Genomic DNA, 22,500 nt, shown 5'->3' with positions numbered 1-22,500 from the left:
CATCATGGCTCCTCCCTGCAGTGCGTGTGTTCCGATCAGCTGATCACACTCACAGGCCCAGAGGACGGTAGAGCCTCCTCCTGTCTCTGTCTCTGTCTCTGTCTGCCTGTGTGCCTTGATGTCTCTTGTCCCTTTGTCCGTCTCTCTCCCATCAGTCTTCTGTCCTTTCTTCCGTCCCGTGTTCTCTCTGTCCTCTCAGCTGTCCCTCCTCCCTCTCTGTCTCTGCTCTCTGTGTGATGAAGGATGCTGCTCGTCCTCCTCCTCTCCTCTGTCTCCTCCTCCTGCTGCTGACGTCATCGCCCCCTCCCTCCCTGGCTCGCCCTTCACTGTAACATCAGTGTCTGTCCTCGGCTGGTCCCACATGGACCGGCCGAGGACAGACACTGATGCTCCCACAGAGGGAGGAGTCACCCCGCAGGTCCTCTTTGTGTGTTTGTTTGTTTGTTTGTTTGTTTCACATGCAGACGTCACACTGCGTTGTAAGGCGTGACTCAGCGCCACGTGTCCCGGAAGTGTTTTCACAGCAGGCAGTTCGTGAAGTTCAAGCACGGTCACAGGAAGTGTGACCGTTTGTACTGTCAAAGTAAAAGCATCGTCTGTGTGAGTGTAGCCCGGAGAGACACAGAGTGAACCGAAGCGCTGTGACGTGCTCATGATGAAACATTAACTCCAGGGTATGACGTGTTTGTGCGTCCTTTATTACAAAACAAATCATTAGAAGACATTGGACCCATCAGGCCGTTTTATTTTGAAAGTCTGGCCGGAAGTCCTCTGGTGAGTGTCGCGGCTGTTTCTAAACGACACAAACAGTTTCGATCAGTTCAGCTAAAGCTTCACTTTAACTCAGCGGGTCGACCTAGCTGTTAGCTTAGCTTAGCTTAGCTTCCTGCCGGGTACAAGGAGCTACTCGAGTCCAACATGGAGGACATGTATATTAAACCCGGTGAGTGTTCTTAACAGCTAACACACAGTTAGCAGCTAACACACAGCTAGAAGTTAACAAACAGCTAGCAGCAGTGCTAACATTGTTATTAACGTCAGTGGGCGCTGAGTGAGTTCCTGTCCGGAGTGTCTGAGAGCGGCTCGGTCCTCGGTCCTCTGGACCTCCTCTGGACCGAGCTCCATTTACAAAACTCTAAAGTTAAGCTTACATCAGCCCCGAAGGTTGTAAATAGATGATGACTATAATGATGTCGGACTTTGACCGGCTACATCCGGCGAACTGTTGTTGGGTTTTATCGCAGTGTGATCGTTGTGGTAGAATTGTGTGATCGTTGTGATCGTTGTGGTAGAATTGTGTTATCGTTGTGGTAGAATTGTGTTATCGTTGTGGTAGAATTGTGTGAGTGCTGCGCGGTTTAACTCCATTCAGACCTCCGATGAGCTGAAACTGCAGCACTGGTCCACGTCATCTGTACACCAAGATCAATAAAGTCTGAGGAGGGATTCTTTGTGTTTCCAAGGTAACCAGGAGCGGGGCTGGAACGACCCGCCTCAGTTTTCATATGGCCTTCAGACGGCCCGCGGACCACAGAGGAGCCTCCTCAACAAGAGAGCAGCTCCTCCAGGCTCAGGTCTGAGATCAGCTGATCATAGTCAACAGGTTTCAGTCAGGTCAACCTTTAATTGCTCTGATTGGTCCACAGGAGCTCCACCTCCATGTGGCGTGACCCCGCCCCCTCTGAACCCAGGTAAGGATGTATGGGATACAGGTGAGCTGTCACAAACACAAGACTGACCAACAGCCCAATCTTCCTCACAGCTGGACCTCCTCCTGGTGGACTGGCCACGCCCCCTCCTCCTGGTGGACTGGCCACACCCCCTCACCCTATCGGACCAATGAGGATTCAGGGGGAGGTGGACAGTTGGTCCTCAGAGCCTGATGTGGATGTGGTGGTGGGGGTGCTGAACCGAGCGCTCGCCGCCTGCAGACATGCCATTAAAGTGAGTCTTAACGTCCTCCTGACCTGCTGCACATGGCGGGTTTACCTGACCGACCTTTGACCTGTCTACAGGATCAGGTGTGCAATGATGTGGCGAAGCGGCTCTGTCTCCTGAAGGACAGCTGGACGTCAGGAAGGCTTAGCCTGCCTGTCAGGAGACGCATGGACACCCTGTCCAAGGGTAACATAGCTCAGTCATACCTGTGTGTCCACCTGTCTGTCCTCCTGAGTGTCCACCTGTCTGTCCACCTGTCTGTCCTCCTGTGTGTCCACCTTCACCTGTGTCCTCCTGTGTGTCCACCTTCACCTGTGTCCACCTGTGTGTCCACCTCCACCTGTGTGTCCACCTGTCTGTCCTCCTGTGTGTCCACCTTCACCTGTGTCCTCCTGTGTGTCCACCTCCACCTGTGTGTCCACCTGTCTGTCCACCTCCACCTGTGTGTCCTCCTGTGTGTCCGCCTCCACCTGTGTGTCCACCTCTCTGTCCTCCTGTGTGTCCTCCTGTGTGTCCACCTGTCTGTCCTCCTGTGTGTCCTCCTGTCTGTCCTCCTGTGTGTCCGCCTCCACCTGTCTGAACACCTGTCTCTTTGTCTCTCAGAGTTACAGTTGGGTCACTGGGACTCAGCCGATGAGATCCATCGTTCACTGATGGTTGATCATGTGACTGAAGTCAGCCAATGGATGGTTGGTGTTAAACGACTCATCGCTGAGACCCGAAATCTGAGTCCAGCGCTGCTGGAATCACTTCAGAAGCCAGCTGGACCAGCAGAGGACCCAGCGAGGCCAGTGGACCCTGTCTCCCAGTCTGGACCCTGACCAGGTTTCTGTCCTCTTTGGTTGGTTTCTGTCCAGAGTTGAACTCTTTAATCAGAACCAGGATGTGTTGCAGAAGAAGTCCCAGTTTGCTCCAGGAAGGGTCAAAGGTCAGGCCTCTGGAGCTGCTGGAGTCGGCAGTGGATCCACTGTTCACATGTTACTTACCGCCTGTGGAATAAAGGGTGTCTGGACCCTGACCCCAACCTATAGACTGGTCTCTGGACTCTGGACTCTGGACATTGAACACACCTGACTTTCTGACCCTCCTGAACCTGTACAGTAGAAACTGGGCTGAGCTGGGAAACTAGACTCTCTGCACCCTCCCAGCCAATCAGCTGCTAGTACACACCGCTGGTCTCATGAGCTGCGTGAAGCTGCTCCTGATCTGGTTCTCTGTCTTTGGTGTTGGTCTTCTCTGATGGTGGAATAAACCTGTTTTCTGTCCCTGGTGTGTTTACTCTGTGTTCTTCCAGCAGGGTGGGAGGGTCAGGCCCTGACAGAGGATGGGGGGGCTCAGCAGAGATGATCTGTAGTCCTGATGCAGGTCTAGTTTTCAGATGTCACACTGTGTGGTGAGTGTGACCAGCAGGGGGCAGCAGAGGACTGGCAGCACACCAGCCGTTGGTGGTTGTGTCTTCGTGTGTTGTCTCATGTGTTTTCGTCTCTTTGTCGTCTTGTGTGTCTTTGTGGTCGCTGTGTGCCTCTGGCCATTGTTTATGTGTCTATGTTGTCGTCTTGTGTGTGTTTGTGTGTGTTTGTGTGCCATTTTCTGTCACATGTTGATTGATGGCTGCAGCTGCAGACATGTCTGAACTCTGCTGACCCCTCCTCTCTCCTCCTCTTCATCCCCAGAGAGGTGAGGAGGAGGAGGAGTGGATGCTGAGCAGGAGAGACGAGTGACGGAGAGAAGCAGCTCGTCCCTGCAGAGACATACTAAAACTGACAGGATGTCCAGCTGATGGATCACAAACCTGTCAACCTCATTCTGATCAAAGTGATCAATCACTGATTCAGTTCAGTTTGATTTATTTAGCATCTCTTAGATGCTGTGCAGAGACCCAGAGCCTGACCGCCAAACAAGCAGACCAATGTAATCAAAGTATTCACAGCCATCGTTTATCAATAAGCAGCTGATCATCAACATGTGATCAATGACTCCACAGAGAGCTGCTGTCAATAATGAGACGCTGACCTTCAGCCTCGGCTGCAGTCTGTGGTTTTCTGTCCTGAAGTATCATTGGTAGGTTTTTGGTGGAACATGCTGCAGGTAGTTCATTCATTGATTAATCGACAGCTGACTGATCAGGGATCAGCAGCATCATGTGTAGGACTGCAGAGTGCTGTCAGAGCCAGCAGCATTTCGTACGTTCAGCTCAGTGGATGCAGTTACCATGGTGATGCTGTGTGTGTGGTTCCTGGCTTGTGATTGGCTAACGGGGGAGTGGGCGGGCAGAGCGAGTGTCTCAAGGCGTCACTCTCTCTTACTGAGCCACAGATCGGCACAGAGACTCTGTTCTTCCTCGCTGCTCCCTCCATCTTCCTCCTCCTCCTCCTCCTCTCTTTCTCTGCTGCTTCTCCAGCCAACAGACGGGTCTAACTCCTTCATCACCACCACCATCACCCTCAGAGGAACACGACAGAGAACCCCCTGACCCTCGCCCAGTCGGGTCACCATGGCAACGGTCATCTGCACTCGCTTCACCGAGGAGTATCAGCTGTATGAGGAGCTGGGCAAGTGAGTGTCCTCTTCATCATCTTCATCATCAAAGAGCTGAATATGTATTGATAAGTCCCAATGATCAGATTATTGAGTAGTTTAGAAAAATGCTCATCATACCTACATTATCAATGATAACCAGTGTGTCAGATATAGATCTAAGATGAACAGACGTGATGTTACTGTGCTCTAAACGTTTGATTGATTACTGATTAGTGGCTGATTGAGGTGGATAAATGTATAGATGAGTGTAGCACCTTTCTGACCCTGTCCCACTCACCACCCACACACACACACACAGGCAGGTCTCTTACATAATGTGATGGTGGGTGGCAGAATTTAGACACACACTCTGAGCTCTCCGCTTCGCTTCCACTCATGAAGCTGATCACTGTCACATTGATCTATCACTGATCAATTAGCAGAAACCTGCGGCTGATGTCTTGAGAGGTGACAGCACTGCCGGCTGTCTTATGAGAGGCTCAGGTGTTTGCTGTGGCAGAACAGCCAGCCCATAGTTCCAGTCCCAGTACTGTTTCAGTGCCGACATGTTAGCATTAGCTTCGTGGTTGAAATGGTCATTAGCAGTGAATCTGGAACACTGCAGCGTGCTAGCTTTTCCAGGACCGTCATGAGTTTCAGAAGTTGTGTGGTGTGTTGCTTTCAACGTGAAGCGGCTGATGGGTTCCTCCTGTGCTGTTTCCAGGGGAGCGTTCTCCGTGGTGCGGCGCTGTGTGAAGGTCCTGTCGGGTCAGGAGTACGCCGCCAAGATCATCAACACGAAGAAGCTGTCTGCCAGAGGTGAGGCGCCGTGGGTCATTAACACACTGATACCAGCCGTGATGGACACGGCAGACACACACTGAACATGAAACGTAACCCCCCCCACACACACACACACACACACACACACACACACACACAGTGGAGCTGTGGATCTTCCTTCCAGTTTTTCAAACCTCTTCTGGTTTGGTTTTAAATTTCCTTTGGTTGCTTAGCAACACCCTGCAAAGTTGACAAAGTGTGTTTCCATCTCATTCAGTTTGACTGTGCTGTAATGTGGAGTTGTTACATAACAGACGTCATCAAACTCTGAGCTGCTGCGCTGGTGTGAATTAATGGATCAATAACGGTGGTTCTTCCTTTAAAGTCACACGATACAGTCTTTAAAGCATCGTGTGGAAGGGAAAGCCCTCCAAAAACAGAGTTCACTCCAACAAGTCAGCAGCCAGCAGGACGCCATGATGGATCACATGATCGCAGCAGTCACATGACCAACACTCCGAGTCTCTGTCTGACCTGCAGCTTCCTGCAGCTGATCTCTGTCTGAACACCTGTTATTCTGCACACACACTCTGCCTGCAGACAGCATGCAGTGTGTGTGTGGAGGAGCAGGACTTCATGCTGCAGGGACCTGAACATGAGACATGAGACAGTCAAATCCTCCTCCTCAGTCCAAGAGGACAAAACAACAACCGTCAGTGGAATAAACCCAGTCCCGTTTGTTCTGCTCTGAAACATGAAGCCGGTGGAAGCAGGAGATTCTCGCCCTCATGATGTCCTGAAGCCAGATATCCTCCTCCACGTTTTCTAATTACACTGATCATCAGCGTTATTACTTCCTGCTGCAGCTCCACATCTCGTCTGCACAGCAGCACGGCCCGCAGCTTCCACACTGAGCACAAACGTGGCCAACCAGGACACAACCGGGCGCGGCCATCTTGTGTTTGTGACATCATTCCCAAAAACACAGTGGAGATCCCGCCTCCTGCTCCACCCAAATGTCAGGACAAAAGCTCCACTAATCTGGCTGTGCAGGACCGTCATGGACAGATGATGTGTTTGATACTGTTATGATAAAAAAAAGTCAAATCAAAAAAAGTCCAGTCAGGAAGTGCTGTCAGTTCTGTCCAATCAGAGTCCAGTCAGGAAGTGCTGTCAGTTCTGTCCAATCAGAGTCCAGTCAGGAAGTGCTGTCAGGTGTCTTCTTCAGTCCTGCTGCTGTTCTGGTGGGAGTCTGTGTTTATGTGTTCAGGACCTCTGTGGGTGGAGCTTACAGGAAGTCACATGACTAAGATCCCTGTTGGTGGTTAATGGTCCGTTAAGGACCAGACACTGAGAGCATCCACAGGCAGGTGTGGACATTAGAGGGGCCAGAGGGCCCGGCCTGCAGGTCCGCCTGTGGACCTGAACACACACTTAATGACACAAGACAGGGAGAGAGCTGTGAAGAACCCTGAGCTCCAGATCGATCAATGACTCAACACCAGCTGAACACCATCAGCTGTTCCCTGCAGAAGCAGCCTCCATCTGTGTGTGTGTGTCTGTGTGTGTCTGTGTGTGTGTCTCTGCCTGTGTCTCTGTGTGTCTCTGTGTGTGTCTGTGTGTCTCTGTGTGTCTCTGTGTGTGTCTGTGTGTCTCTGTGTGTGTCTGTGTGTGTCTCTGTGTGTGTGTGAGTGTGTGTCTGTGTCTCTGTGTGTGTGTGTCTGTGTGTGTGTCTGTGTCTCTGTGTGTGTCTGTGTCTGTGTGTCTGTTTGTGTGTGTGGATCAGAGTGTCTGTGCGTGTGTCTGTGTGTCTCTGTGTGTGTCTCTGTGTGTCTCTGTGTGTGTCTGTGTGTGTGTCTCTGTGTGTGTCTGTGTCTGTGTGTGTGTCTGTGTGTGTGTCTGTGTGTGTGTCTGTGTCTGTGTGTGTGTCTCTGTGTGTGTCTCTGTCTCTGTGTGTGTCTCTGTGTGTGTCTCTGTGTGTCTCTGTGTGTCTCTGTGTGTGTCTGTGTGTGTCTGTGTGTGTGTGTCTCTGTGTGTGTGTCTGTGTGTCTCTGTGTGTGTCTGTGTGTGTCTGTGTGTGTCTGTGTGTGTGTCTCTGTGTGTGTCTCTGTGTGTGTCTGTGTGTGTCTGTGTGTGTCTCTGTGTGTGTCTCTGTGTGTCTCTGTGTGTCTCTGTGTGTGTCTGTGTGTGTCTGTGTGTGTGTGTCTCTGTGTGTGTGTCTGTGTGTCTCTGTGTGTGTCTGTGTGTCTCTGTGTGTGTCTGTGTGTGTCTGTGTGTGTGTCTGTGTGTGTCTCTGTGTGTGTCTGTGTGTGTTGTCAGTCTCTGTTTGCGGCCTCAGACCTGCTGCTCAGCTGGAAGCCGTCTGTCCTGAGCAGACTCTGTTGTCATGCTGCTGGCCGGGTGCAGCGGTCGGAGGGTCTGTAGCTGACTCCACCCACCGTGTCACGTGACAGGAGCACAGCTGCGCTCGTCACATTTCTACAGCAGTGGCTTCAGTAAATCCAAATGTCAGCGAAGAGGCGGAGATCCTCCTGGATTGACACCAACCACAGATGATCTATCAGTCGGTGTTAGGAGCTCTTTTGTTTATTGATCGCTTCATTCTCCTGCCACCGAGCACTGTAACACATCGTACTGAGCACTCACTTCCTGTATGTGTCACATGGTCTCCTCCGCTGCCCCACCCCTTTAGCAGACTGGCAGTGGCTCCATGTTCTGTTGTTTCCTGACTGTAGGACTGTAGCTAACATTAGCATTGAACCTAATAATCTGTGTGTGTGTGTGTCACAGATCATCAGAAGTTAGACCGTGAAGCTCGGATCTGTCGATTACTAAAACATCCCAACATCGGTGAGTAACCCTCAAAACACTGAGGATGAGGAGGATGAGGAGGAGGATGGTGAAGATGAGGAGGATGGTGAGGAGGAGGAGGAGGATGGTGAAGATGAGGAGGATGGTGAGGATGAGGAGGAGGATGGTGAAGATGAGGAGGATGGTGAGGATGAGGAGCATGAGGATGAGGAGGATGGTGAGGATGAAGAGGATGGTGAGGATGAGGAGGACGGTGAGGATGAGGAGCATGAGGCGGAGGAGGAGGATGGTGAGGATGAGGAGCATGAGGATGAGGAGGACGGTGAGGATGAGGAGCATGAGGAGGAGGATGGTGAGGATGAGGAGCATGAGGATGGTGAGGATGGTGAGGATGAGGAGGAGGATGGTGAGGAGGAGGAGGAGGATGGTGAGGAGGAGGATGAGGAGGAGGATGAGGATGGTGAGGAGGAGGATGAGGAGGAGGATGGTGAAGATGAGGAGGAGGATGGTGAGGATGAGGAGGAGGATGGTGAAGATGAGGAGGATGGTGAGGATGAGGATGAGCATGAGGAGGAGGATGGTGAGGATGAGGATGAGGAGGAGGATGGTGAGGATGAGGAGGAGGATGGTGAAGATGAGGAGGAGGATGGTGAAGATGAGGAGGATGGTGAGGATGAGGAGGAGGATGGTGAGGAGGAGGATGAGGATGGTGAGGATGAGGAGGATGGTGAGGATGAGGAGGAGGATGGTGAAGATGAGGAGGATGGTGAGGATGAGGAGGAGGATGAGGAGGAGGATGGTGAGGATGAGGAGGAGGATGAGGAGGAGGAGGAGGATGGTGAGGATGAGGAGGAGGATGGTGAAGATGAGGAGGATGGTGAGGAGGAGGATGTGTGGTTAGAGACATGTTTGTTTCCCTCCCACACTGTGCGACAGACACTGACCTCTGACACTTCCTGTGGATATTTCACAATAAAAGCACAGTGCAGTTCAATGGGCGTCTGTTCAAACTGAAGCAGATTCAGTCAGATCATCGAGGTGTCCTCATGTGGACAGAACTGTCCAATCATAAAGCTGCAGCTGAACCCAGCATCCAATCGGATCACTGTGTGGGCAGGAGATGCTCTACAGATTCTGAGGACTGTTACATAACTGAGAGTGTGTGTGTTGCTAGGCAACAGTGTCCATAGGTGAAGGCATCACAGCCATCCACCCACACACACACACAGCTATGTAATGTATGAGTTCAGACAACATTACAATGACCCGCAGTGTGGGGACATTCTTTGTGTCCTTTGTAGGGACCCACGTCCCCATTACAGGTCTGTACAGTCCTCACAAGGCCTGTAATACCTGAAACACACACACCTGTGTGAAAACACTCAGAAAGAAATGATCAGGTTTTCTCTGGAAACACTCCTACACAGAGTGTGTGTGTGTGTGTGTGTGGGCTGCTGCTTCTCTCCTCTGTTACAACACGTCCTATTATACAACATATGCAGAGCGCATCCAAGGAGCATTCACACTTACTGCAGTGCAGGTACTGCTAGTGCACAGTAACACACACACACGTGCACACACACATGCACACTATAGAACATCCCATCCCTGCCTCACTCCTTGACCTTTGGTCCTGAGCGGTGTGGGTCCTAGCAGGTCTCAGGTTGTGTTAGCATGTTGAGGACTCACACACTGTTTTTCTCTCAGTGCGGCTTCATGACAGCATCTCGGAGGAGGCGCATCATTACCTCATCTTTGACCTGTGAGTAATCAGCTGTTCTCTGCTGGCGGCCTTACAGACCCGTTGTTGTTTGGACAGCTGTCTCTGTCTTCATGTTCATCTTTTTGTCCACTTTTAATCAGTTTTGTGAGTGTGTGTGTATTTTTGTGAGTGTCCCTGCTGGTCCCGGTCCGGTTGGTGAACAGTGACGGTGCTGTGTTTGTGTTCCAGGGTCACAGGTGGAGAATTATTCGAAGATATTGTAGCCAGAGAATATTACAGTGAAGCTGATGCCAGGTAGGACACTCACCTACTCTTCCTGCTCTGCTCCTCTGCTCTGCTGACACTGATGTGACCTCTGACCTCTGTGTGCCCAGTCACTGCATCCAGCAGATCCTGGAGGCGGTGCTTCACTGTCATCAGATGGGCGTGGTGCACAGAGACCTGAAGGTGTGTGATTGGTTGTCCAGTGGACTGGCAGCTTGCAGTGAGGATAGTAACAGTGTTAGTAGTGTTAGCATTGTTAGCATTTTCTCATGTGAACCAATGGGCAGGGTTAGCATGTTAGCATGTGTCTGTGCCTCCAGCCAGAGAACCTGCTCCTGGCCTCCAAGTCTAAAGGGGCAGCGGTGAAACTGGCCGACTTCGGCCTGGCCATCGAGGTGGAGGGAGACCAGCAGGCCTGGTTTGGTAATTCTTCTTTGTTTATTAATACTTAATGGCTCGGCCATCACATGACACTGACAGTAATGCCATAAAACCACCTGGATCACCATGGTAACCCTGTCTTTGTGGTGGGCAGGCTTCGCAGGGACTCCTGGGTACCTGTCTCCGGAGGTACTGAGGAAGGACCCGTACGGGAAAGCTGTGGACCTGTGGGCCTGTGGTCAGTCGCCTCTCTGTCGTCTCGCTGTCTGTCTGTCTGTCCTTGCTGTCCTCCTCTCAGATGTCCTCGTGCTTTGCTTCTCTCAGGTGTCATTCTCTACATCCTGTTGGTCGGCTATCCTCCGTTCTGGGATGAAGATCAGCATCGTCTTTACCAGCAGATCAAAGCTGGTGCCTATGACGTAGGTCACATGGCTGCAGTGTGTGTGTGTGTGGTGGGCGGGGCTCTGACTGTCCTCTCTGCAGTTTCCCTCTCCAGAGTGGGACACGGTGACTCCTGAAGCCAAAGACCTCATCAACAAGATGCTGACCATCAATCCAGCCAAACGCATCACAGCTGCCGAGGCACTCAAACACCCCTGGATCTCTGTGAGTCACATGACCTCTGACCCTGCCTGACACACACTGTGCATTACACTGAACATGATGATGATGATGATGTTTCCTCTTCCTCCAGCATCGCTCCACAGTGGCGTCCTGCATGCACAGACAGGAGACAGTGGAGTGTCTGAAAAAGTTCAACGCCAGGAGGAAACTCAAGGTAGGAACAGGTTCACGAGGAGGAAGAACCAAAGCTTTGTGTTCTTTGGGTTCTTCGAGTTTTTCGAGTTCTTTATGTTCTACGAGTTCCTTATGTTCTTCAAGTTTTTTTATGTTCTACGAGTTCCTTATGTTCTTCAAGATTTTTATGTTCTACGAGTTCCTTATGTTCTTCGAGTTCTTCGAGTTTTTTATGTTCTTTGAGTTTTTCGAGTTCTTTATGTTCTTCAAGTTTTTTATGTTCTTCGAGTTCCTTATGTTCTTCGAGTTCTTTATGTTCTTTGAGTTCTTCGAGTTCTTTATGTTCTGAGTTCCTTATATTCTTCGAGTTCTTTATGTTCTTCGAGTTCTTCATGTTCTTCGAGTTCCTTGTCTTTATGTTCTTCGAGTTCTTCATGTTCTTTGAGTTCTTTATGTTCTTTGAGTTTATCGAGTTCTTTATGTTCTTCGAGTTCTTCATGTTCTTTGAGTTCTTTATGTTCTTTGAGTTTATCGAGTTCTTTATGTTCTTCGAGTTCTTCGAGTTTTTTATGTTCTATGAGTTCCTTATGTTTTTCGAGTTCTTTATGTTCTTCGAGTTCCTTATGTTCTTCGAGTTCTTCATGTTCTTCATGTTCTTCGAGTTCTTCGTCTTCATGTTCTTCGTGTCAGTCGACCGTTGTCTGACCACCTGAGTAAACTCTGACTCCCCTTGCAGGGAGCCATTCTGACCACCATGTTGGCCACCAGAAATTTCTCTGGTAAGATTCCTTTTTACACACAGACTGTTTCCCATTGGCTGCCAGGGAGTCACATGACCTGTGCTAGCAGCTGCTTGACCTTTGACCCACAGAGTTACCTCTCAGTACCAGCAGATTAGACAGAACAACCCTTCTTTCAGCTGCCAGCTTCCACACAATTAACAGGTCAGCTGTGTGTGTGTCTGTGTGTGTGAGTCTGCAGCTGTTGTCATGTTGAACACACACTGAGGATCCATAGGTCTAAAGATAGCAGGGAAACCACCACTCTAAGCGTGGCTGCCGGAGCCTACGTGTCCCATGATGCACCGCAGCGGCGGGCTCCACCTGCTGAGTGCCAACAGGCAGGAATGCCAGCAGACTTCCTCCTATCTCAAGTTGATCCTAAATTTGGCCCCTCGCTGACCCACATGTCACGCTGGGAACGCCGCCCGCCGCCGTCCACAGCCCAGGGTACAGTCACAGTTTAGGGCGGCTCACACTTCCTCGTTCTGTGCGCTGAGGTTTGCTGAAGGGCACGCAGGTGCTGGTTGCTGGTACGATGCCGCCGCTCCTCTTCTCTGCATTTGTTCCTTTCTTTCTGACTCTGGTTCTTCTCTGTCTCCTCATCCTCACCCCTCGCTCAGGAGGAAAGAGCGGCAGCAACAAGAAGGCGGATGGAGTGAAGGTCTCATGAAGATTCACATGATTATTTTATTGTTGTTGTTACCTTGTTATTACATTGTTATTGTTGTCTATAGGAATCCTCGGAGAGCACAAACACCACTATCGAGGATGAAGATACCAGAGGTACACAACACAACAAACACACAACAACACAAAAACACTTCAGCAAGAAGTGTCGACCTTTACTAACATGTGTCTGTGTCTCTGTCTGTCTGTGTGTCTGTGTGTGTGTGTCTCTCTCTCTCTCTGTGTCTGTGTCTCACTCTGTGTGTGTCTCTGTGTCTCTGTGTGTGTGTGTGTCTCTCTGTGTGTGTCTCTCTCTCTGTGTGTGTCTCTGTGTGTGTCTCTCTGTGTGTGTCTCTCTCTCTGTGTGTGTCTCTCTGTGTGTGTCTCTCTCTCTGTGTGTGTCTCTGTGTGTGTGTGTGTCTCTCTGTGTGTGTCTCTCTCTCTGTGTGTGTCTCTGTGTGTGTCTCTCTGTGTGTCTCTGTGTGTGTGTCTCTGTGTGTTTCTCTCTCTCTCTGTGTGTCTCTCTCTCTCTGTGTCTCTCTCTCTCTCTCTCTGTGTCTCTCTCTCTGTGTGTCTCTGTGTGTCTCTCTCTCTCTCTGTGTGTCTCTCTCTCTCTCTCTGTGTCTCTCTCTCTCTCTCTCTGTGTCTCTCTGTGTCTCTGTCTCTCTGTGTGTCTCTCTGTGTGTCTCTGTCTCTCTGTGTGTTTCTCTGTGTGTGTCTCTCTCTGTGTGTCTCTGTGTGTGTCTGTGTGTCTCTGTGTGTCTCTCTGTGTGTCTCTGTGTGTTTCTCTGTGTGTGTCTCTCTCTGTGTGTCTCTCTCTGTGTCTCTCTGTGTCTCTCTCTCTGTGTGTCTCTGTGTGTCTCTGTGTGTCTCTCTCTGTGTCTCTCTCTGTGTCTCTGTCTCTCTGTGTGTCTCTCTGTGTCTCTCTGTGTGTTTCTCTCTCTCTGTGTCTCTCTCTCTCTGTCTCTCTGTGTCTCTCTGTGTGTCTCTCTGTGTGTCTCTGTCTCTCTGTGTGTCTCTGTCTCTCTGTGTGTGTCTGCGTGTCTCTCTCTCTCTGTGTGTGTCTCTGTGTGTCTCTCTCTCTCTGTGTCTCTCTCTCTCTGTCTCTCTGTGTCTCTCTGTGTGTCTCTCTGTGTGTCTCTGTCTCTCTGTGTGTCTCTGTCTCTCTGTGTGTGTCTGTGTGTCTCTGTCTCTCTGTGTGTTTCTCTGTGTGTGTCTCTCTGTGTCTCTCTGTGTCTCTCTCTCTCTGTGTCTCTGTGTGTCTCTCTCTCTGTGTGTCTCTCTGTGTCTCTCTCTGTGTCTCTCTCTGTGTCTCTCTGTGTGTCTCTCTCTGTGTGTCTCTCTGTGTGTCTCTCTGTGTGTCTCTGTGTCTCTCTCTCTGTGTGTCTCTCTGTGTGTCTCTCTGTGTGTCTCTGTGTCTCTCTCTGTGTGTGTGTCTGTGTGTCCCTCTCTCTGTGTGTGTCTGTGTGTGTGTCTCTCTGTGTGTCTCTGTGTGTCTCTCTGTGTGTCTCTGTGTGTCTCTCTGTGTGTGTCTCTCTGTGTCTCTCTCTGTGTCTCTCTGTGTGTCTCTCTCTGTGTGTCTCTCTGTGTGTCTCTCTGTGTGTCTCTGTGTCTCTCTCTCTGTGTGTCTCTCTGTGTGTCTCTCTGTGTGTCTCTGTGTCTCTCTCTGTGTGTGTGTCTGTGTGTCCCTCTCTCTGTGTGTGTCTCTCTGTGTGTGTCTCTCTGTGTCTCTGTGTGACTCTCTGTGTGTCTCTGTGTGTCTCTCTGTGTGTGTCTCTCTGTGTGTGTGTCAGGGAGGAAACAGGACATCATTAAAGTGACGGAGCAGCTCATCGAGGCGATCAGTAACGGAGACTTTGAGAGCTACACGTATGTAACACTTCCTCCACTCAAGACTTTTACTTTGAAACTCCCTCTCTCTGTGAGCATGTTCATGCTCTTATTGTGAAGGCCTTCTCAGACTTTTATTGTGAAAGCTTTGTGTCCCTGCAGTAAAATGTGCGACCCGGCTGTGACAGCGTTTGAACCCGAGGCCTTGGGGAACCTGGTGGAAGGCCTGGACTTTCACCGCTTTTATTTTGAAAACTGTGAGCTGACTTCCTGTCCCCGGTGTGTGGTGTGTGTGCTGGGTTCAGCAGCTAACAGTCTGTGTGTTTCAGTGTGGTCCAAGAACAGCAAGCCGGTCCACACCACCATCCTGAACCCTCACATCCACCTGGTCGGTGACGAGGCCGCCTGTATCGCTTACATCAGAGTCACGCAGTACATCGACGCCAACGGGACGCCCCGCACCGCCCAATCAGAGGAGACCAGGGTGTGGCATCGCCGTGATGGGAAGTGGCAGATCGTGCACTTCCACCGCTCAGGCTCCGCCTCTACGCTCAGCAAGTAAGGTCAAAGGTCATTCAGGAGGACTGTGGTCAGTCATTGATCAACAAGGCACCTCTAAAGTCTTCTTCTGTTTCTTTGCAGCTAGCTTCCAGACTGGGCGTGTCTACGATGAGGCCAGCGCCTTGGCAACAGATTGATTGACAGCAGGCCAGGCACCTGACGACAACCTTTCAGGATTCACTTTGAGAAGTGTGACTAAAACAAAACGGAGGACGGGCCAGAACATTTCACCTAGTCCAGTATTGAACTGCATAATCAATCAAACAATCCAGTAACCAATCAGCTTCCACTCCTCAGCCTGTGTGAACTTTGCTACAACCACGCCTCCTCGTGATTAACCAATCAGCTGTCATGGTGCAGATTGTAATAATGTTCGGAAACCTTGTATCTCCCACGTCTCTCCTTCAGGCCACACCCCCCCCCCCAAAATAAATGGACAAACGTCATTACGGGTCGTTTCAGGAGAAGGTGGTTAACCTAGCTTAGCACAAATACCGGGTGCTAACATCGCTTACTACTAGCATGTAAACAATAACCCATGAGAGATAGAAGGTTTCCTCCTGAGACTGAACTATTATTATTCTTAATATCGTTATTATTATTATAAGGGTTGAGCTGCCTGGTCATCAATAATTTATCGGACTAATTGTCTCATGATCACAGCACAGATCAATCACGGTGATTGGAGATCATTGGTCCTGATCAGCAGCCTCTCTGTAAACAGGAAACTGCTTCCATCGGGCTCGGACGCTCCAGAAGCTTCCGCTGCGCTCCGGCCTGCGATCTTCCACCAACACACACCTCTGGTCAGATCAGCCAATCCCACGCCAGCTGCTCTAACGAGGCACCTTAACGAGCTGCAGAGGAGCTCAGGGATCCAGCCAATCTGACCTTTACCACTCACTATTCAGCCAATCACAGTCACCGACCAAAGTCCACCAATCACAGCAAACATACGGAGTCCCAGAGGGGCCAAAACTCACATGACACCTCAGAGCTGTTCTCAGCAGATCCAGACTCAGCAGTGACACCTGAGGCCGTTCAGGGAACTGCATGAGCATTGGTAAACATGTGGTAGCTAATCATTTACTTTTGGACATAACATTGATCATGTTAGCATGTGGTGGCACGCTAGCCAACTAACACATCCACTCAGACTGTGTTTGGCATGCTGTAACGTTAATGAGCCAGCTAGCTGTATCGTAGCTGTTGTTTCTAGATTGTGCCATTAGCTGAGGTTATTATGGGCTGCAGCTATCGCTGTTAGCCACTCAGATTTCTGCTAATGATAAAATCACAGGGCGAGGAAGCTGAGGTCAGCTAGCTAGCTTGACCCGAGGTCAGCTGACTAAAGAGCAGCCTAGCCGTCATCATGCTAACTCGCCTGCAGCGGCCTCGGGTCTCTCTGGAGGCGGAGCTTGTGTAGCTCGTCCCGCCTCCCGTTATCTTCGGACCCGTTGAGATCATCATTGGCTTACTTTAAAGAACTGATGTTGAACCTGGTCAGTGGCGAGCTTTTGTCCCCTCTGGGCCTCCATACAGCGGGGCAGTCTGTGAACCCTCTGTTGGGGCTCCTGTTTGGAGCCTCAGCACCGGTGACTCTGATTGGTCAGTGAGACCCTGAGCTGCCTGAGAGGTGTGATGTTCGGCTGGTGGTGGAATCCTTGTGTTTGTACAGACTCTGTGATCTTCTGCATGCTGGACTTGTCTCGTGTGTGTCGGTGTTTTTGCTGTGTGCGGCTGTCGGCCTGTTTTCCCGCTCTGTGGTTGCTCGACACAGACCTGTTAGCTTCGTTAGCATTCCTCCCTGGGATTGAAGGTGACTGCTAGCCGCACGCTAACAAAAAGCCGTTGATGTTGACTTGATATTCTGCGACTTTCTGGGCTGTGGTGTTTGTCTGAGCAGCTTTATACCGTGAGGAGAATGTAACACTTTGTACAACCCGATTCTTACTATGATGATTATGCTCGATATTTCGCATTTGTATATTAAGAAGCTTTTTAATGTGCGATCAGACTTCCAGTGTGTTGCTAGCCATGTTGTGTTAGCGTGCAGTGCAGAGTGACTCGCTGGTTCCTGCTGGATGTGTCTGCTGCCCTTTAGCTCACCTGACCTCTCTGCACTGTTCGGTCCAGCTCCGTTAAAATGAGGAAGGCTGAAGAATGGGCGGGGCTTCACGCTTCACCTGTTTGTCTTAAAGTCCCGCCCAGCACCTCAGCTGCGCAGACACTTTGATGCAGCCTGTGAAACCTTCAGCGTTGTCATGGTAACCACAGCTGGGACCCTCAGAATGAAAGGCCCACTCTTCCGACACTTGAAAGTATTGATCGTGTGGACTGATGTCATTTTATAGACTTTTTTAGGTGTTTATGCTTGAAGTATAAAAGTAGTTATCTATCTACATGCTGTGTTTTTACCACATGTTCAGTGGGCGTGGCTTCTCCATATTTATCTCAAGCAGTCACTTCCTGGTTCTTTGATGCTAAAGACTGTGTGGAAGCTTCCTGTTCGAACGACACACAGGAAGCGCCTGTCATCACCTGACAGGAAACAGGACGGATGCTCTTATTTTAGACTGATAGCATCGCTAGCCATGCTGCGCTAACAGGTTTCACCAAGTTAACATGCTAACATGTTGCTAACAAAGTATTTAAATGAATCCCTCCATGACCTGCAGTCAGCCAGCAGCAGAGTCCGCTCAGACCCGGGGTTCATGGGGACGTCGCTCTGAGTGTTTCTTTCCTTCTCTGAGCCTCTTCCTGTTTCCCGTCCACTCGGTGACTCTGCAGAATCAATAATCAGTGATCAATAATCAGCTCCTTCACATCCATTCAGCTTTTTCTACTATGATGGATATTGTACTGCATTCATTGGATAATGCTGCATGCTCAGTGTGTAACTGTGTGCAAGAAAGACTGTGTGTGTGTGTTTTTAACTTTTTGTAATTTTTGGAGTATTTTCTTCTTCTGCATCGTGTTCAAATAAATGTTTCTGTAAATAAACTGACGTGATCGAATGCTCCCCTTCGATTGGTCTGTTTTCATTCTCATTACAAGAACAACGGCATCTTTCAGTTTCTGAAGTGTTTCATCATTTTCTGCCTTTGTGTGGATTTTTTTTATGAAATGATAAAAACTGGAACTATTTGTTTCACTTAAAACTGTAGAATATACATATCTGTCTAGCTATTTTTCTATTTTGTTCTATTTTCTGTAATAATAATAATTCTTACATTATTATTATTATTATTATTATTATTACAGTGTGACAATGTAAAAGACAGAAGTTAACACATGATTAATAAAATGAACAGTTCCACGTGAACACCACGTGGCGGCAGCACCTCCTTCCCGCACCGGAACTCCTCTTCTTCTCCCCCGGAAGCGGAAGTTCTTTCCTTTCTTGTTTCTGCTTCGTAAAGAGACACACAGTGGTGAGTTGTACTCTGCGTCCTAATCTGACTTTAATCTGTTTTCCATCTGATCATCCGGTGATTTACCGGCTCGGTGCTGATTGTGTGACGGCGTCTTTGTCCGCTGGCAGTTAAATTTTGTTTCTGTGTGAAAACTGAAGTCTTTTAGCTTAGTGTGTTTCGGGGTCTGTGACTCCGCTGGGAAACGCCGCCATTTTAGCTCCGAGTCGACGTTAGCCGCAGAAACAGGCTGCAGGTTCAGCACAAAGAGCCTCACCCCGCCGTTAAAAGGTGATTCTGCAGTTCTCGGTGAATCTGTCCGTAGAAACGGCCCCGCTGTCTCACGGTTTGCGGGAAAGTCTTAACGAGTTAGCGTTAGCATCCCGGCTGCTGCTGGGTGCGCTGCGCAGTGTCCGTGTTCCGACGTCTGGAACTAAACCTTTCCACGCAGTCTGAACGTTGAGTGGAAACCCGTTTATTTAGCATGTTAGCCTGAGTGTTGACGGCTTGTCCGCGTGTGACGGTCGTGAAGGTCCGTTATTGGACACGCGGTAGTGTTCCCCGTAGCTGTAGCTCATCAGTTGATCAGAGGTGTAGTTCTGAAATGAAATGAATGACTCCAACCAGAGTTGGTGTGTGAAGCTGTTACTGTTGTGATGGAGGCGTCATGTGGCTGAAGCCTGTTTGTGGTTGATCAGCAGACAATGGCTCCTCGTAAAGGGAAGGAGAAGAAGGAGGAGCAGGTCATCAGTCTGGGTCCTCAGGTGGCTGAAGGAGAGAACGTGTTCGGAGTCTGTCACATCTTCGCCTCCTTCAACGACACCTTTGTCCACGTCACCGACCTCTCCGGGAAGTACGTCCATCCACACGAGCCACTAAAACCGTGTTAAATGCTGCTGTAGCTGTTTCTGACCGGCCCGTTTGTTTCCAGGGAGACGATCTGCCGTGTGACCGGTGGGATGAAGGTGAAGGCGGACAGAGACGAGTCGTCTCCGTACGCCGCCATGCTGGCGGCCCAGGATGTCGCTCAGCGCTGCAAAGAGCTGGGAATCACAGCGCTGCACATCAAGCTGAGAGCCACCGGAGGCAACAGGTACAGCAGGGCAGCGGCGTCATGATGTCTGTGCGAGTTTAACCCTCTTTCTGACTGACCTGAAAGGGTTAATGTGTTCGGTCAGCCCAGGCCAGCAGGAAGCTTTAAGTGTGGAAACGCAGCTTTGATCGTGTTCTGTGCAGTGAGACTCACATGGTGTGTGCGGTGTAATAACCAGGCGTCTCTTCCAGGACAAAGACCCCCGGTCCCGGCGCTCAGTCGGCGCTCAGAGCTCTGGCTCGCTCCGGCATGAAGATCGGACGCATCGGTATGTCACAGTCACATGTTTACACACAGCACTGCTGTTGAATGTTTCACACAGCAGAACCATGCTGTACAACAGATGTGATTTAAATGATCAGGTCTGAGCTCAGGCGGCCATTTTGGGATGTCATGTGTCCAGCTGTTACAGCTGCAGAACCGACAGCCGCCACACGGTGTGTTTTCAGTGTTGGCGGCCTGCTGCGTCTGACTCTTTCTTCTTTGTGTGTTTGTTTAGAGGACGTCACTCCGATCCCGTCAGACTCGACCAGGAGGAAGGGTGGACGCCGCGGACGCCGTCTGTAAACAGCATCTTTCTCACAATAAACATGTTAAAGTGACAACTGAGTTCAGTCTGATCCATACCTGTTCACGAGCAGTCGGTCCCGTGTTCCACCTGAACACCTGGTTCTGACTTTGTGGGCCTGAATGTACCAAAGTGAGGCGCTCGCGGTGAACACACACACACACACACACACACACACACTCTGAACCCTTTGATGAAGCTAAGAGAAACGAGTCCCTCTGAATGAGCACAGCTTTTCTTTTCTCTCTGCTTTGTGCCTTCATTTACGGTTTAATTCTCTCAAAGCTCCGACAAAAGTGGAGATTTAGGAAAACCCTGCAAAACAAAAACAGTTTGCAGCCGTCTGCGTCGTTCGTGCGACCTGTGTGTGAAGCACGGCTGCCGGAGCAGCTGTGGTCCGGTGATGGAAGCTTCCGGGTACAGCTCCTCTTAGGTTTGGAAGAACTTCACACAGGGAGCCAGGCGGTGTGGATGAGGCTTCCGATTGGCTCACGTGGCTTTCTCCTTCCTACACTGCCACTCACAGGCCGGGCTCCTGAAGGCCTGTGGGAGCGTGTTTGAGGGTTAATGTAAATGATGTGTGCGCGATGTTCTGTTGGACAATAGAGGGAAGTATTCATATTTCCAAATATGAGGTCAGAGTGAAGTCTGAAGCGTTCGCTGGGGTTCAGGTTCGAGTCATCCAGCAGGGTCACCTTCACACCGTGTACTGATGGTGAAGCGGGTTAGAGACTTGTATGACAGGAGTTTATAGTTGAAAACATTTCTCTTGAATGGAAACACCTGAAGAGTGGATTATTGATCACTGACCAGGTAAAAATCATGTTTGATCAGATGTTATTCTGTCCACCTTCTGTGGTGGCAGTTCGGGCTGTGACCAGCAGGGGGCAGCAGCAGACCAATCAATTCTTCTGTGTGTCAGCCAATCAATAATCAATAGTAACGATCTAACGCAGGAAGTTGTCAGTTTGTTGATGCTTTAATGAGTCACAAAATTTAAATAAAACAATGAAATCAGAAAAACTATGAAGGCAACATTTACCCACAATTCACTGCAGCAGGTGTCAGTGGAGGGTCTGTGGGTAGGTTTTACTCCTCTGTCTGAAGGTGCTCCTCCTCCTTTGTCTCCTCCTTTGTCTCCTCCTCCTCCTTTGTCTCCTCCTCCTCCTTTGTCTCCTCCTCTTCCTGTTTCTGGGGACTCTGCTCCTCCTCCTGGGTGTCCCCCGTGGCAGCGGTGGTCTCCCCGTCATAGATGATGTCTTCGGGGTTTGGAGCAGGAGGACAGAACTCCTCATCAGGGAGAATTTTGTGGAAGATGAACTCAGCCTGCAGATTAGGACAGATTGTGGGATTGATCACTGATTGGTCATTGATTGGTCACTGATTGGTGTGTGTGTGTGGTCAGTTGTGTGTCACCTGTTTGATCGTGTGTTCATGTCCCAGGCTTCCGTCTGGACCAGAACAAACATACACATTCGAAGGGAGGTCGTGACCCTCGACCTCTGTCCCTGAACCGTCGGCCATGTTAAAGTAGAGACACCAGAGCACAGCAGGACGCGTCTCTGCTGAGACAGAGGATCAGCTGATGAGGTCATGTGACTGGATGTTTACGGATGGAGGAGTTTCTAGTACTTTGGTCCATGTGTTACATTTTAAACAATCAATCAAAAAATAACCAATAATAAACAATGAACATGAGGATGACTGAACGCCGCCAGCAGCAGTGATAAAGTGTGCGCCAGAGCCATCCATCCTCAGAGCGCTGTGATTAAACCACAGAAGAAGATGGATGGCTTCTGGAGGAACAGAACAGGAGACACATCTTCATCACTCAGAGTGTGTGTGTGTGTGTGTGTTACCTTTGTCATGTGACTCTACTGTGCGAAACATCCTGGTTACCAGCGGTGACAGATCCTGGTAGGCGGAGCCAATTGACTGACAGGTGAGATGGACCAAATCTGGAAGAACACATTTAACAGTAAGCTGCCAATCAGCTGATCAGGAATCAATAGACTTTGAGCGGAGGCTGTGAGTGTGTGCGGAGATAGATGGTGCTTTGTTTAAAAGGCGTTCAGGCCCACTGACTCGGTAACCAATCACACCGCAGCAGAGGAGGAGGAGGGTGGTCTGACAGGCAGAACACACATGTGTGTGTGTGTGTGTGTGTTTGGTCATTAATCAGTGTTTCTATTTTCTCTTCAAGGACACTGAACGATTTTCAGCAGATCTTTCTATAAACTGATCGTCCAATCAGGCTTCAGTTGGACGTCACATGTGCGGGACACAGCACCGCTGCTTGTAGGTGGGGCTGGTGTTGGCGGCGGTGAGTGTTAGTGACGCCTGCAGAGGAATAAACGATGTTTTATGGTTACTGTACACGCCGCCACGGGTTTGAGGGCGGCGAGAGGAAAAGGTCGAAACAGCAGCAA

The 22,500-nt window shown here is 50.0% G+C and overlaps 5 protein-coding genes across 11 annotated transcripts in view; 3 read left to right on the top strand and 2 right to left on the bottom strand.

Annotated features, from left to right (window-relative positions):
- apbb3 (amyloid beta (A4) precursor protein-binding, family B, member 3) overlaps nt 1-495 on the bottom strand; it is a 7,518-nt gene extending 7,023 nt beyond the window's left edge. For all 3 annotated transcript variants that reach the window (XM_028422512.1, XM_028422515.1, XM_028422513.1), the window contains exon 1: nt 1-495. This exon is cut by the window's left edge and continues 43 nt beyond it. In XM_028422512.1, the coding sequence (XP_028278313.1) occupies nt 1-6 (6 nt within the window). In that variant the 5' untranslated portion in view covers nt 7-495.
- A 278-nt stretch (nt 496-773) lies between these two features.
- Nucleotides 774-3,203, top strand: sra1 (steroid receptor RNA activator 1). Its single transcript, XM_028422518.1, has 6 exons — nt 774-943; nt 1,464-1,574; nt 1,647-1,691; nt 1,763-1,944; nt 2,016-2,124; nt 2,542-3,203. Exons 1-6 carry the CDS (start codon nt 919-921, stop codon nt 2,757-2,759), a joined length of 690 nt encoding a protein of 229 aa, XP_028278319.1. The 5' UTR covers nt 774-918; the 3' UTR covers nt 2,760-3,203.
- A 61-nt stretch (nt 3,204-3,264) lies between these two features.
- Nucleotides 3,265-17,961, top strand: camk2a (calcium/calmodulin-dependent protein kinase II alpha). Of its 2 annotated transcripts, XM_028422516.1 has the most exons (19): nt 3,265-3,331; nt 3,612-4,494; nt 5,183-5,277; nt 8,032-8,091; nt 9,760-9,814; nt 10,004-10,069; nt 10,150-10,222; nt 10,360-10,462; nt 10,575-10,658; nt 10,745-10,839; nt 10,904-11,026; nt 11,115-11,198; nt 11,895-11,937; nt 12,561-12,601; nt 12,675-12,723; nt 14,400-14,475; nt 14,599-14,693; nt 14,766-14,994; nt 15,079-17,961. In XM_028422516.1, the coding sequence occupies exons 2-19, from the start codon at nt 4,433-4,435 to the stop codon at nt 15,080-15,082; spliced, it is 1,437 nt and encodes a 478-aa protein (XP_028278317.1). In that variant the 5' UTR covers nt 3,265-3,331; nt 3,612-4,432; the 3' UTR covers nt 15,083-17,961. The 2 variants fall into 2 exon arrangements, with proteins under 2 accessions (XP_028278317.1, XP_028278318.1); XM_028422517.1 differs by lacking the exons at nt 3,265-3,331; nt 3,612-4,494; nt 9,760-9,814 and having other exon boundaries at nt 5,240-5,277.
- Nucleotides 17,962-18,344: 383 nt separating this feature from the next.
- rps14 (ribosomal protein S14) lies at nt 18,345-20,105 on the top strand. Of its 2 annotated transcripts, none has more exons than XM_028421446.1 (5): nt 18,345-18,431; nt 19,109-19,263; nt 19,342-19,503; nt 19,695-19,771; nt 20,003-20,105. In XM_028421446.1, exons 2-5 carry the CDS (start codon nt 19,115-19,117, stop codon nt 20,068-20,070), a joined length of 456 nt encoding a protein of 151 aa, XP_028277247.1. In that variant the 5' UTR covers nt 18,345-18,431; nt 19,109-19,114; the 3' UTR covers nt 20,071-20,105. The 2 variants fall into 2 exon arrangements, with proteins under 2 accessions (XP_028277247.1, XP_028277248.1); XM_028421447.1 differs by having other exon boundaries at nt 18,361-18,431; nt 19,112-19,263.
- A 926-nt stretch (nt 20,106-21,031) lies between these two features.
- The window catches only part of chm (CHM Rab escort protein), an 8,858-nt gene continuing 7,389 nt past the window's right edge, over nt 21,032-22,500 (bottom strand). Inside the window, exons 14-17 of one of the 3 annotated variants that reach the window (XM_028422292.1) lie at nt 21,931-22,029; nt 21,488-21,636; nt 21,247-21,397; nt 21,032-21,204 (exon numbers count right to left, since the gene is read on the bottom strand). In XM_028422292.1, coding sequence (XP_028278093.1) covers nt 21,161-21,204; nt 21,247-21,397; nt 21,488-21,636; nt 21,931-22,029 — 443 coding nt within the window. In that variant the 3' untranslated portion in view covers nt 21,032-21,160. Of the gene's footprint in view, nt 21,398-21,487; nt 21,637-21,930; nt 22,030-22,500 lie in introns of all 3 variants that reach the window. The other 2 variants (XM_028422290.1, XM_028422291.1) reach the window with 2 other exon arrangements.

The sequence above is a fragment of the Parambassis ranga genome, chromosome 14 (genome assembly GCF_900634625.1).
Source record: "Parambassis ranga chromosome 14, fParRan2.1, whole genome shotgun sequence".
NCBI classification, from domain to species: domain Eukaryota; kingdom Metazoa; phylum Chordata; class Actinopteri; family Ambassidae; genus Parambassis; species Parambassis ranga.
The sequence above is the reverse complement of the archived record's forward strand: the minus strand, read 5'-3'. Positions and strand labels throughout refer to the sequence as shown.

Bases quoted from the DNA above. Each gene is read 5' to 3' on its own strand.
- sra1 (XM_028422518.1), top strand. From the start codon at position 919: ATGGAGGACATGTATATTAAACCCG. The intron at 1,575-1,646 runs GTCTGAGATCAG...ATTGGTCCACAG, and splicing joins AGCAGCTCCTCCAGGCTCAG to GAGCTCCACCTCCATGTGGC. The intron at 1,692-1,762 runs GTAAGGATGTAT...TCTTCCTCACAG, and splicing joins CCCGCCCCCTCTGAACCCAG to CTGGACCTCCTCCTGGTGGA.
- camk2a (XM_028422516.1), top strand. From the start codon at position 4,433: ATGGCAACGGTCATCTGCACTCGCTTCACCGAGGAGTATCAGCTGTAT. The intron at 5,278-8,031 runs GTGAGGCGCCGT...TGTGTGTCACAG, and splicing joins GAAGAAGCTGTCTGCCAGAG to ATCATCAGAAGTTAGACCGT. The intron at 12,724-14,399 runs GTACACAACACA...TGTGTGTGTCAG, and splicing joins CGAGGATGAAGATACCAGAG to GGAGGAAACAGGACATCATT.
- rps14 (XM_028421446.1), top strand. From the start codon at position 19,115: ATGGCTCCTCGTAAAGGGAAGGAGAAGAAGGAGGAGCAGGTCATCAGT. The intron at 19,504-19,694 runs GTACAGCAGGGC...CGTCTCTTCCAG, and splicing joins AGAGCCACCGGAGGCAACAG to GACAAAGACCCCCGGTCCCG. The intron at 19,772-20,002 runs GTATGTCACAGT...GTGTTTGTTTAG, and splicing joins CATGAAGATCGGACGCATCG to AGGACGTCACTCCGATCCCG.